The sequence below is a fragment of the Pelodiscus sinensis genome, chromosome 6, assembly GCF_049634645.1.
Source record: "Pelodiscus sinensis isolate JC-2024 chromosome 6, ASM4963464v1, whole genome shotgun sequence".
NCBI classification, from domain to species: Eukaryota; Metazoa; Chordata; order Testudines; family Trionychidae; genus Pelodiscus; species Pelodiscus sinensis.
This window is the reverse complement of record NC_134716.1, coordinates 117,646,859-117,660,000: the sequence shown is the minus strand read 5'-3', so window position 1 is coordinate 117,660,000 and position 13,142 is coordinate 117,646,859. Positions and strand designations below refer to the sequence as shown.

The following is a 13,142-nucleotide window of genomic DNA, read 5'->3' as shown; positions in this document are numbered from 1 at the left end:
CGCCAGGAGTTGAAGTTGGCGGCGTCGGGCTGCGTGTACTTGGCCTCGGGCGTGCGGTGGGAGTGGAAGATGAACTTGTTGGGCGAGAAGTACATGCTGCAGTAGCTGCACTTGATGCACTTGGCCCGCGAGCTGTTGTAGCGGGCCGGGATGAAGCTGCCCCGGCAGCCCCAGGCGCACTCGTGCGACACGTCGAAGGCGAAGTTGTCCGGCAGCTTAGGCGGCCGGTTCTCCCCCAGGAAGGACTTGCAGAGCCGCTCCGCCTCCCGCTTGGTGATCATGCCGCAGCGGCGGGAGGAGATGGGCATGGCCCCGGCCCGCCGCAGGATCTCCAGCTGCACCGGGGTGCACTGCACGCAGGTGATGCCCAGCGCCACCCGCCGGTTGTGGATCTCGTTGTAGCTGAAGTTCTTCAACAGGGTGTTGGAGATCTGCGCCAGGCACAGCCGCTCCTGGCCGTCGATCACCAAAGACACGATGGGGATTCCATATAAAATCACCTGGCCCACTTGGTTCGGTTTCATGCTGGCGTGACTGGCTCGCGGCTGGCTCATGGAGTCCGGCTGGTAGGTGCTGGAGGGAGAAGGGAGCAGAATGTCCGTGGGTCCTGGCAGGGGGCTGCTGGCCATCTCTTCAGCGCTCACCCTCGGCAGTCTCCTGGGGCCCACTGGAAGAGAAAACAACACGGGTCTGCGGATGGGCCAGTGAAGGGAGGAAAGGCAAACATCACTCTCTTCTGGGCAGCCTCCGCAACGTTACAGAGCCGCCATGGCGGGCCAGCCCACAACACAACACAACCCAAGTCCCACGCTTGCTGCTTCTGCTAGAGTTTGAGACACACTTTGGTCTATTTACAAGTGAATCAGACAGAGGAAAGTTAACCCTTTTGTTAAAGCCGGGGAGGCCAAAAAAAAAAAAGGTTATTAGACCTGACAGAAGCTTATATGCTTATTCTAGTCCAACAAGAGCTGCACAGGTGCAAACGTGACATCTAAAAATGGGAGGGATAAGGTAGATAGTCTCTCTTATTGGACAGACTTGTGAAAGGTATTACCTCACTCACCTTGTGTTTCATACCCTGGGCTACACCCGCAGATCTAAAACCGAGCCAGTTTGCACCCCAGGATTGCTTTCCGCATTTCAATCTTACCTAGAACATCTATTGACTTCAGTAGGAGTCCTGAATGGCAGAGTCTTAAAATAAATTTAGCCTAAAACGTATTTAATGTGACCCGACTGTCCTTAGAACCAGTTTTAATTCACCATCGCCAATCAAAAGTTTAAATAATTTTTCTTAAATGTAACGGAATCCACCTCACCTATGCATTACAGCGAGTGGTACTATTTTTTGCAATGGAAAACTGCTGTCCTCAATCGCTAAAAAGAAAAATTTGGCAAGCTTCTAAAAACGGAAACAGTTTAGTTAATTTTGGAGTATCAGGTGTTAAAATCATATAGACTACTGCTTGGTCAACAGGATAAATCTGGATCGTCATTGTTGAGACCCAAATAGTCCTAAATAGGAAAAGGTGTTTGATTTGAAACCATTTTCAAATATCTACCTATTACTGTGTTGACATTAGAAAAGCAATGGGTATGTAAAGAATGTTAGAGCAAATGGTTTAAGAATTAGACGAGGTTTCGAGGAAGCCATCCAATTACCACCCACCATCAGCAGAAAATATTTAATTACTTTCCACTTTCCTTGGATGCTATGGGGACGTCCCCTCTATCTTTGAAAGATTGATAATGCCACCTTTTCGAAAGGTCGGTGCTTTTAAAAACTCAGACTTCTGATTTCAGCTCAGGTTCGAATACTCAATTCTTTAATTACATCAGTTAAGAATATTATCAAAGCAAGTAATAGTTAAAATAAAGCGATCGAATGAATCTTATCAAACCAAATAACAAAAACGCCTATGGGCCAAACAGTTTTTTTCACCGCAGTTTTTAAAAATGCACCATCTTCTCCCAAGAAAACATTGGATAATAACTGGGCTAATCAGACGCTGCATCAGTTGCTTAAAATTGTCCTTCTCCAACCATCTCAATGTTGTCATTTATGTTTAATAAGTTGCAGATCATATTTATTTCTGATTTCAAAGATCATAATACAATCTTGATTCTGCCTTTGGTAGGATATTGTTATTATTTTACAGTATTCCCTTCCCTGATTCTCGGCGTTCATTACCACTGGTGGCCTTCAAGACTGCTGAACAAACCTAGAGCCGTTCAAGCAAGACAGGAACAGAGCTTGTCACCTCGGATGGATCAGATACAATATCTCCAATGGACAGATAATTACTTAGCAGTTAATATGTAACAACAATTAAACCTGGTTTCCCTACACCAACTCTTCAAATAGCTTCTTCATTGACCAAGATTCTTATCTTCTCAGGTGCTATGCTGAATGAGATTAAGTCCAGCTAGACTTTCCTGGTATGATTTTTTCAAGGATTGTGCGGATTAGGCAATGTTTAAACCAGTGCAAATGATTTAAGTCATTTTCCCAGTCTTTTCCTTTCTCTCCTCCCCTTCCAAAGATGAGAGGTGGGGGAAAGCTATATATATATATATACACACACACACACATACAGCGGCGGTGGGTAAAAGAAGTCAATGGAATTTTTAAAAAGCAGATGGAAGAAAGAAAAAGTTTTGTTCAAGAAAGCATTCTATAAAAGGGTGCGTAGCATCCTCCTTTTGTCCTATTAATGTATAACCTGCCTGCCCCTCCCCTCTACACCCATCCTAAACTTTATGCAGAACACCTGACCCGAGCTAACACTGACCCGAACAAGCAACGAGGATGAAATATTTACCTCCTGAATCAGGGTGGTCTTTACATAGGCGTCCTCCTAACCGTCTTCCTGGGGGAACTCAAAAAGGAGGGGTGGGGGGTTGGGAACAGACATCAAAGCATGTCCTCAAATCCAGCAGGCAAGGAGTCTCGCAAGGTTTCCTCCGCTCATAGGCAGGCTGTCCTCTGCGTTAATACCACTAGCAGGGAGGAGAATGGCGGTTGTGAGCTGCGAGCCGGATCAGTCCCCCCCCCCCCCCCTCCCCGCCAGCTGATGCGCTACGTGCGCGAATGGGTCTGCGCCCAGCCCCAGGTGGAGCGATCGCTGGAGCTGCTGCGTTCCCTCTGCCGCTCAACTCCATGCGGACCGAAAGGACGACACCCAGTGGGCACAGTGACGTCACCGGCTCCCAGGCATGTCACATCCACGGGCTGCTCCGCTGCACCAGGGAGCCCTCGCGTCAAGCGGAGAACTCGCTGCAGCGCCCTGCGCCTCTCCCGCAAACACAACCAGCGCTCGGCCCTCGTGGGGTTTCCACGGGGGGGGCGCAGACGCCCAGCTCCTTCCTCGGTGCAACCACGAGAGGTGATGTGCAGGGCCCCAAACTTGGCGTCTCTTCTCCCAGACTTCATGCACGGGTCTGTTGTCACCCTACAATGCCATAGTCTTACCCTGCCTATCCAGTCTTACCCTACGCCGCGCCAGCTCCTACACTGCCCAGCTCTCGCTGCTGCTCCGCTGTCCCCAACAAGTGGAAACTCGGGGGCCTTCTTCCCTCATTCCCAAACAGTATGGAGGTGTTTTTAAAATTACACCAGAGGATCGATCCCGCCATCCTTACTCCCCTCTTTGCCTGAATAGCAGCCTCAAGCCCTGTAGGTCCTGGGGGATTCCTCTACTCCCCCTTCTTAAAGATTTGGGAAGAAAACTTGCAAAAATACGACTCCGTGCAGCCTCTACACCTGCTGTTTTGGTCTGGTATAAAGTAAGTTTTTAAGATTGTCGTGTGTTTAAACCACGGATGCTTATGTCCAAAGGGGTAGGGAGGTGACCTTTCTGAGCCGGAGATCTTGAAAAGGGAATTTCGGTTGGAAATCTTAAAATTACTGTAAAATAATCCTTTATGGAGCGATTCTTTCAGTAGCAAATCAGCAACAGCATCTCAGACGCTTTAGATCGTGTCAAAACTGTCGTTCGAACGTAGTTTTTGTATTTATTGTCCCTATGACTTAGCACCTCGGGATCCCCAAAAGCGATAAGGGCTAGTTGTACTCGACGGTGTACAAACAAGTTCAATGGCAGATTTGCCTAGAGAGAGATTTGAATAAAGAGCGCAGGGTACTAATCTACTATCAATCTATCTGCGCCTTAACTGGACAGGAGTTAAGAGTAAATATTACAAGTATAAGCAAGAGCAGAGCGTAGGAAATTGAAATGACATTTAGTTTGTAACTCTTTACATGTTTTTGCGTGTTTTAAGCCTTAGCCTGGCCTTCCTCTTAAGGGAAGAGGGAAGGATGGATCAGTTGGAGGATAAAAGTTAAAATTTTGGAAACATTTTTGTTTGAAGAATGGAGGATGACATTACATTGTTGCAATGTAACTTTTATTACAGCCAACTCCGATAGGTTCAGGCGCAAGGACTAAAGAACAAACGCAATGGACAGTAATAAAAATGCGGCGCCCCCACGCAAACTAAACTATTTAATGCAAGCCACACAAACATATTGAAACGAATTTTACAAAGGCTTATCGTTTAAGTGTCCAAGGGAAACTTTTTTCACACAATTGGCAAAAGAAATTAAGCAATGAAAATGAAATAGGTAAGGCAACAATATAGTAAAGTTTGCTTCTTTATTGATCAGGTAGTAAATCAACGCTTTGCACTTCCTGACAAATAGAGATACTGCACTACAGTTATTTTTGGCATATCATAGGGAAAATATTAGAACTAACTACTCAAGATTGAGTCCTCTTCATCCAACTATAAATAATCACTGCACCTAATCTTGACATTCCTGCCCGAAGCCTCCCTCTCCCCCTTTGGCTTTAAGGAACTTCTCAAGATTTTCGAAACATTTCTCCTTCTTTCTTTCCCGTAGCTTTCCAAGAACGCTTGGCTAGACCTTAGCTAATGTTCTCAAATGCAGATGTGATCATACTAACTGTATGATATGAAAAAGATCAGTAGGGCTATCCGGGTGTTGCATGAACAATCATTTCTGTGTAGCGCTTCTGTAATACTTCTTCACAGAGTAGCCACGCGAGAGCAAATACCTGATGATTCCCCCCTTTAGTTCTGACAAGATCTCTGAGGGGTTTCAATTTTGTACTGATAAAGGCGAACTGAGATGGGAAGGGGCTTTCCCAGTCTAAAGTTTGTCAGGTCCTTTCCGAGAGTGAAGAAACCCGCCGACTTTAAGGCAAAATAGAAGAGTATCTGGCTAACCGATCCAGCAGTTCCTCTTAAGCAGTAGGGTGGAGCTTGGGCCGAAGAGATGGATATTTCTAAATATTCCTTGGGATTTTTAAAAAATAATATATTTTGGGGGAGGACAACGATCCTGAGCAACCACCTTTCCGTGTGGCTGTTAATCATGAACATGCATTTTATAAAGGCTCCAGTGCACACTAAAGCGAGATGCCGTGTTCCTTTTCGACCCTTAGCATCATTTTCCAATAGATATTCCAGAAAGGTTGAAAACAATATCATCTTTGCCTAGGCAGCTAAACTGCAGCGCCCTTACAAAGCCTGGCCCTCGCTAAAACTTTGAAATGCAAACGCCTCTCTTTATTACTACTTCTGTCACCTTGTATTAAACTCTGCTAGCCCTTACACAGCTACTGTCACATACGAACCTGCTCCCTCCCCTTTTTTCTGATTCTCTTCCATATCGGAGCCTGCTGCTTTCATGTGAGCAATAGCTGTAAGCCTCAGATTGGTGACATTTTAATCAATGCTTCCTAGCCAGACTGACATGAATTTTACACTTCAAAACTCTCCTCCGCGAGCTAATTGATTCAAATTGTTTTATCGGTTAAACCAGTGTCACACATTGTATGATCTATTACCCCGCCACTGAGAAATTTCCTCTCCTGTCTTCATCACTAAATTGGTATTTGATACGTATATGGTACAGTTAGGAAAGGGATGTTATATACACATACAGGTATGCATGTGTCTGTATTACTATATATAATCTCGCACAAACCCGTGTCAAAAATTTAAGAACACCGCCTTTATAAACAAAAGGAAGACGACTCATAAAAATATTATATCAGCGTAAGGCCTTTTAGCCTCAGGAGAGAGAGAGACAAATAATTTAGGATTTTAGTATTATTTATGACGATTTCTTAGAACTGGCTTGTCTGTCTGAAAATGGAGTTATTTAGATTGATATTCTAATGGTGAATTTATAGTCAAAACTCCATACATTTTCTCAAGTGTGCTAGAGCGTGTTTCTGAACAGATTTTGATAGTAATTTTCCTAAAGTAACTTCCGAAGAAACCCCTGTCTTTCAGATACTCGAAGGAGATCTCTTTACAAGGACATGCAGAGATAGAATGAACAGAAGTTTATCTCCTTCTCGTGCCTAGGTTTTGCAGCACAGATTGAATAAATACACATTCATTTCAATGCCTGGGGATACACAGCCCTAGCTCCCATTAAGGCTAATGGGCGTTAGGCCTGTAAATCCCAACAATCAAGAAGAGAATCTCGTGCCAGATCGGCCACCGTTTAGACGCCCGAATGCTGGAGTTTCTATTTCACCTTTGGGTTCCTTTGCTCTTGTTGGTTTCAGGGTAGACCATTACCTACAGACGATTCACTTTATTTTGTGCTTGGATGCTATTCTGCAGTAGCTTAAAAAGGAACGAGATCGGCCTATAGAAATGCATGTAGATCCACATGTTATCCGGATGCCGCCAGCGCATGTGTATAACACACATTTGGACAGCTTTTCAGGTTGCTGATACCATTCACTAACATCCCCTAGGAGCTAAATAATAAAACAGGAAATACATTTTGGAAAGAGTCTAATTCCGAAAGAGCCTTAGCCAGACTTTGTATTTAGTATTTGAGATTTTAAAGAGTTTTAAACTTTTTAAAAATTGTTCTGTAGAGTGTAATAACTTGTCTGGAGCCCCTAAGTAAAACTTTAGGACTCCACCTGATAATTGCAGTGCAAGGACATCCGAGTCAGAAACCCACGGGCGTTTTCCCTCTTTCAGTATCAAGGCACGGATTCACTTGGTAATTTACACCAATAGATAAATGAGAAATAACTGCTCTGAACATGAACGGGGTCACACTAGGTAAAACTAGCATAAGTGAAAGGAGATTTGCCCAATCATGCCTCTTTAAGAATGGCCAAGTGTCCTGTTCCAGCTTAACTTGTGGAAATCCTCGTTAAAAGAACCGGTGGGTATTCGTGCTGAATCTCACCTTGCGGAGGAACCTGGTGGTCGTGGAATTGCATTGAAAAGAAGTGAAGCGTTCATAATCTAGAGAGGCCTCGCTCACGCGTGGCCTGCTACCGGGCAGGAAGAACTAGTGTGAGGCTTGCATAGGCTAACAGGTTCACTTTCTTTTGTGAGCGTCTCTGAGTGAATTATACGCCCAAGCAGACTGTATATAAAGAGTAAACTTAAAAAACAACACATGGTCTGGTAGCACTTTATAGACTAACAAAACACATATATGGTATCAGGAGCTTTCGTGGGCGCAGCCCACTTCATCACCACTCCGGTCATGTGAAGAAGTGGGCTGTGCCCACGAAAGCTCCTGATACCATCTACATGTTTTGTTAGTCTATAAAGTGCTACCGGACCATGTGTTGTTTTTTAAGTTTATCCTGTACTGACCAACTCGGCTACCCCCTGGAGCTTCTGTTTATAAAGAGGTCCGCCCGCTGCCCAGGGGGCTCTACATTCTGGTCTCACTTATACCGGTGTAAATCCGGAGCAATCTCGGGGGAGTCTGGATTTACACAGGGTAACATCGCATATCTGGAGTCATTTTCTGTCCATTGTCAATGCTTGAATGGCTTATTTTACAACGAAGGACCAGGGTTCACCTCTGAAGACGAACCGTGGGCAAACTTCGGATATGGACAGTAAAACTCTTTCGCTTCGTTTATTACCCCTCCCCTCCTCTTGCCGCTCCCCTCCCCCGCGCAATTATCTGTCTGTAGCGATCGCTTTAGGGGATTCAAATAGAAGACAGAGCGATTCCTGTTCCTTGAGGAAGGGCAGATTTGAAAGTAACTGTAGAGACGGGGGAAGTACCATAGATTTAGCCCAACCCTTCATGCTTACAACCCTCCCTCGCAGCTTTTATTTACTCCAGCAGCGTTTATCCTACCAGACATGCCAGGAGGAACAAGGATACCTCGCTGCATTTTAAAAAGCCACAAAGAAAGCCAAGCTCTGTAAAATTCATGACCTGCACACCCAACCCCTCCCAATGAAACTTGCAGCTATAAGTAACGGGCGCGCAAGGGATCATTACAATTGGAAATATTCATGTGCCGAAGCATGATTTTTAAAAATACGGATATGATTTTATATTGGAACTTCCTTCGCCCTGAAGTCCTCTTAGTAGTTGATTAAAAACATATTATTATTATTTGAATCGGAAAGCAAAAGGGGCCTTTGGAATTAAGATGGTCCCATCTGGAAAACCTCAGAGCTCATTTAGATCACATCACTTCAGGCTTTTGTCTCTGCTCCTGAATAATCTAAGCTAGACACAACAAAAGGGCAGAGACCTAGGTAGAATTTCCACTGGCAAAAGACGCTTCTGCAGCCATAATCAGCATTATGGGGAAGGAGACACACCACAGACTCTTTCTACCGACACTTTAAAGGCAGTGGGAGAGTTTAGGGAAATTGATATTTCTGTGGATCTTGAGAGGTATTTCGTAGCAGGAAAACTCCAGCAACAGCTTACTACAAGTATGGCAGAAGGAGTTATCTATTTTTTGTTTGTTTGAGACAGGTCTTTTGACTTCAAAGTTAAATATATGTTTCATGTAATCGAAGTTGCCATTATTCCAGATATTTGCAAACCTTTGTAAGATATCCAAATAGTTCCACTGTAGGCATAGTTAAGTGGTATAATCGAAATCAGGATTAAATCTGCTGGCTGGAATTGTATTAAAAGTTCAATTCGTTATCTTAATGCTTAGTATGAGAAACTACACCCTGGGAATAGATTCTTTCTAGATACCTCTTTACGCTTTTTGGGTCCATTGTACCTTAAAAGCTCTACTGTCCTTATTTCTATAGTTTTTTCCTGCTTATAGACGTTTATATATTGATGGACAAAAGCCAACAACTGCAGATTTGGACATTAGCGAATTGACCACCAGAAAATAAACTTCGGCTGTTCATTGGTTTATTTTACACAATTTTAAAAAAGTGATTGGAAAATCTAAATCCAGAAATATAGTTTGTTTCAAGGTATTTAAGAAAGAGACATATTGTTACAATTGAAAACCAAATGGGGGTGGAGGAAAGACCAAACTTTTGAAGAAAACATGTTGCGATCATGAGAAAACTCACAATGCTGGTAAATAATTAAATTTTGCATCTTTTAGAACCAAGTAAGCTTGGGTGTCTTAGAAGTAAATTGTGCAAACAGGCAATTAAGAAGTGCACTGAGAGTTTCAGAGGAGATATAATGAACCAACTTTAATTACTATCTTGAAATTAAAAATGTAATATACAGATTTAAATTTATTTTCACCTAAATTGTGTATAAAATTATATGGCTTTTTTCCAGGCTCAGAAACGAATTGCCACCAAGCCTGCAACTAAAAAGTCTGAAGCACTTTCCAAACCCAGTTCCCAGACACACAGTAATAATGATACATTTATCATTACTGATGACCACCCACTGGTTTATTATTGCTTTGTTACAACTATTACAATCATGAGATTTCTTTATTTACTGTTAACATTCACTTAAAGCTGAATGTTAATGACTCTTCTGAATTCACCAAAGAGTTTTCTGTTATATTTCAGGAGTAGTTACGTTTTCTGTTTCAGAAATGGAAAATCATAACATAATACAAGGCGGAGGATTGGGCGAATGTGGTGTTCCTTTTTTGTGTGGGGGGGGGGTATTTAAAATGATATTTAAAGGGATTTATCAACTCATTTTCAACAGTTGCAAAATGGTTAGCAAAATGCACATACTTGGCTGTAGCTAATTATGCAAGTATTTTATTACAGGAGATTCATTCATTATTGATAAATGTTTGCAGTAACTTCCTGCTTAGTAGAATTGTATTTTATGAAGAATAAACAACCTCTGAGTACTATGTTTGTTTAGCTTTTACGCTTCTCCAAAATTTGATAGTTCACATAATCCACTGATGGGTCTGTTACGTCACAGTTGGACTCTAACCCCCTAAATGTAAGTCCTTTACTATTCCACTACCATATTTCCCCCTTCACTGTCATGTTTTCATTATTATGTTAAAAGTTATTAGTCAGGGACTACATTATACTATAGAGACATTTCCCCAAAGATTTTGTAATAGAATGGATTACAGATCACAACTGGACTGCCCATGTTATGGAGGTAGTTGATTAGAAGCCACAATGACATCTGTGTAACAAGCATGTAGCTCGATTAGTGAAAATATTATGCTATATTAGAGTAGAGATGTCACAACCCTATCATCAGGGTTGAAAGCACCACACGTGCTGGCACAGGTATTTCTTAGACCTTAAAGGCGTTTTAAAAGCACGAGGTAAAATCTGCTCCATGCTTCACTTTTGTTTCCAAGTGTAGCTTTACACGTCAGAAAATATCGTTGCCTTACAAACTCACATGCGTACACAGGCTTTTGACTGGTTGACTGATGCCTCTTCCCCACACACTTAAATTTTTTTTCAGGCCTTTCTCCAGTTTAAGTACAGATTCAGACTGCCAATCGAAGAGGAAGGATGCCTTTTATATTAAAGCACGAACTACTTTCCCACGGAAAACACCGCAGCAGACCTATTTTGGGTCAAGCTGGGCTCCGTATCCAAGCGTCCTTATGCTTTTCACTCCAATAGGGACGGGGCATTTGTTACAATCCTTTAAAACGCCAGGGGCCCAAAGGGGGTGGGAGATCGAGGTGGTCTCCTCTGATGAACATCCAGGGAGAAGCCAGCCAAGTGGATCATTTCCAGTTGCAGGAAGCACTTGGGTCAAGCACGCGGTATCTCTAGAGCCATGGGGAAAGTTGGCTGTGGAGGAATGGGACGGCTTGGGGGTGCTGAAGGGACAGCTCCGCTGGGCCGGGCAATGAGAGACCTCGGACGCAGCGCTGCGTGAGAGGGAGTAGCGAGCAATTGCCTGATTGTCTATAGCAGCCTTCTTTAAATAAGCCCAGTCTGTTCCTGTCCCCAAGCCACCGCAGCAGACCCTGCGCTTTGGCCCTGGTTGCAACTAGCAGAATAAATCTCCCCTCCCCCCTTGTGCTTGGCATCAGTTATTTATAAGCAACGCTAATTATTCCGTGGGGGAGGGGGAGAGAGAGAGAAACGAAGCGTTTGCAAACTTTTCCTAAACGCACCCGTTAGTAATAAACGCCCGCGGTCCTGTCCCGATTGCTTCTGCTCCCTGTGCAAGGCTCCACGCTGGCAGAGAGAGGGGAGGTGAAGGTGCCCGTACACAGGCCGAGCGCTGCTTTCCCCGCTGGAGCCGCGGACTGAAGCTGGGAGAAAAGCCCTTGCAAAGGCGCGTTGCTTTTGTGGCCGGTGAGCCCAGAGCCCGGCCATCCCAAGTGAAGGGCTTTCATCAGCTAGAACCCGCGCTCCGCAACCGGGCTCGTCCTGCGTGCGGTGTGGAGGGCAACACGCCAATAATTGCGCTAATACCCCGACGCATCCACTACAGAGGGCACCGTTCAGCGGGTTGACGACTTGGGCCCGGGAGGAGTTTTAAGGGAGCCTGCTTTCAAATCAGCCGCCTCTCCAGCGCCCCCCGCCCCCCACCAAGGGAGGGGAGAGTGAGGAAGGCTGCGGGCTGCCGCTTGCTTACCTGTTAGACGCCGCTGGCGGGGAACGCGGAGCCGAGCGCCTGGCTGGGTCACCACCAGAAGGCATCGGAGCCGGCTCCGAAACAGGGGCCAGGGCGGCGTGGCGCGTCCTCGCTGGTTGCCTCTCTCATCCCCCGCCCGCTCTGCTCTGCGCCGCGCCGGGACGTTTTTAGGGGCGCGCTTCCTCGCTCTCCCCCACCCTCCTGCTTCGGGCAGCGGCGGATCTCGGACGCCTTCTAACAGCCAGGCAGCGCATTGCAAGCCGCAGCCCGGGGCAGGCGGCTTGCCCTCTCCCCAGGGGTGCGGCTGCCAGCCAGCGGGGCCCCCCTCGCCGCCACACGAGAGTTGCTCGGGGCGTCCCTCCGGGACCGGCGCTCAGCTGGCCGGGCCGGGCTCTGCAGTAGCCTCCGGCTCCGCAGCGTGTGAAAGCGGCTACTCCTGTTGGGTCAGCTGATTATCTCGGCTGGGAGCGGCGTGGGTCCCAGCCCGGCTGCCGCACGGGAACCCGCAGGGTTTGCTCAAAGAGCCTGGACACGAGAAGGGGGGAGGGCAAAGCTTTCCCCTTTCCCAGCCCCACCTCACCTCCCTAGACCCCCTGACTCCATCCTCCAGCCCCCACATCCTCCAATCCCCTCCCTCTAGCCTCCCCCCTCCTCTCGCAGCTCTTTCACTTCTTCCTGATCCTAACCCAGCCACCATCCCCATAATTCACCCTCCTCCTCCTTATGCTCGCTCCCTCCCCCCACAAACCTGCCCACCTCCCCAAACCCCGCTGTCCTCTGCCCAATTGGGGGGGTTGGAAGAGCCCTCAGGAGGCCACCGACCCCTTCCCCCTCCTAAAAGCAGGACCAAGCCCAACTAAATCATCCCTGCCAGGGCTTCGTCAATTTCCCAGACGCTCCCTCCCCACTTGAAGTGAAGGAAGAAGTGAAATGCACCAACGGATTCCTCCCCACGGAAGCAATTCTCAAGGGAGCTGGAAAGCTCCGCAGGCTGGGAGACATCTTGACAGCCCCCCATACAAAGGGCCCTTCAGTGGGTGCTAGACCTGGAACATGCTTATTTTCCTCCCAAAAGAGCACCCCTCCACCGCCACTAATACCTCTCAGCAGCGCCCCTGGCTGCCCAAACTAGGGGGCTACAACTTCAGCTCCTTCCTAGGAACACTCTCAATTCCTCGTGGCCAGAGCAACTCCCAAGTCCCCACAAACTTCCCGGCCTCCTGCGTGTCCCTCCAGCCTGCTGGCCCTGCGGAGAGCGGTTCCTCTCCACTCCTCGCCTAGGAAACAGCCGAGAAAT

General features: G+C 46.3%; 1 protein-coding gene across 3 annotated transcripts in view; it reads right to left on the bottom strand.

Moving 5' to 3' along the window:
- The window catches only part of SKOR2 (SKI family transcriptional corepressor 2), a 50,517-nt gene extending 38,555 nt beyond the window's left edge, over window positions 1-11,962 (bottom strand). For 2 of the 3 annotated variants that reach the window (XM_075932706.1, XM_075932704.1), the window contains exons 1-2: window positions 2,823-3,146; window positions 1-667 (exon numbers count right to left, since the gene is read on the bottom strand). The exon at window positions 1-667 is cut by the window's left edge and continues 1,483 nt beyond it. In XM_075932706.1, the coding sequence (XP_075788821.1) occupies window positions 1-629 (629 nt within the window). In that variant the 5' untranslated portion in view covers window positions 630-667; window positions 2,823-3,146. Of the gene's footprint in view, window positions 668-2,822; window positions 3,147-11,845 lie in introns of those variants that run through there. The other variant, XM_075932705.1, reaches the window with a different exon arrangement.
- Window positions 11,963-13,142: the final 1,180 nt, after the last annotated feature.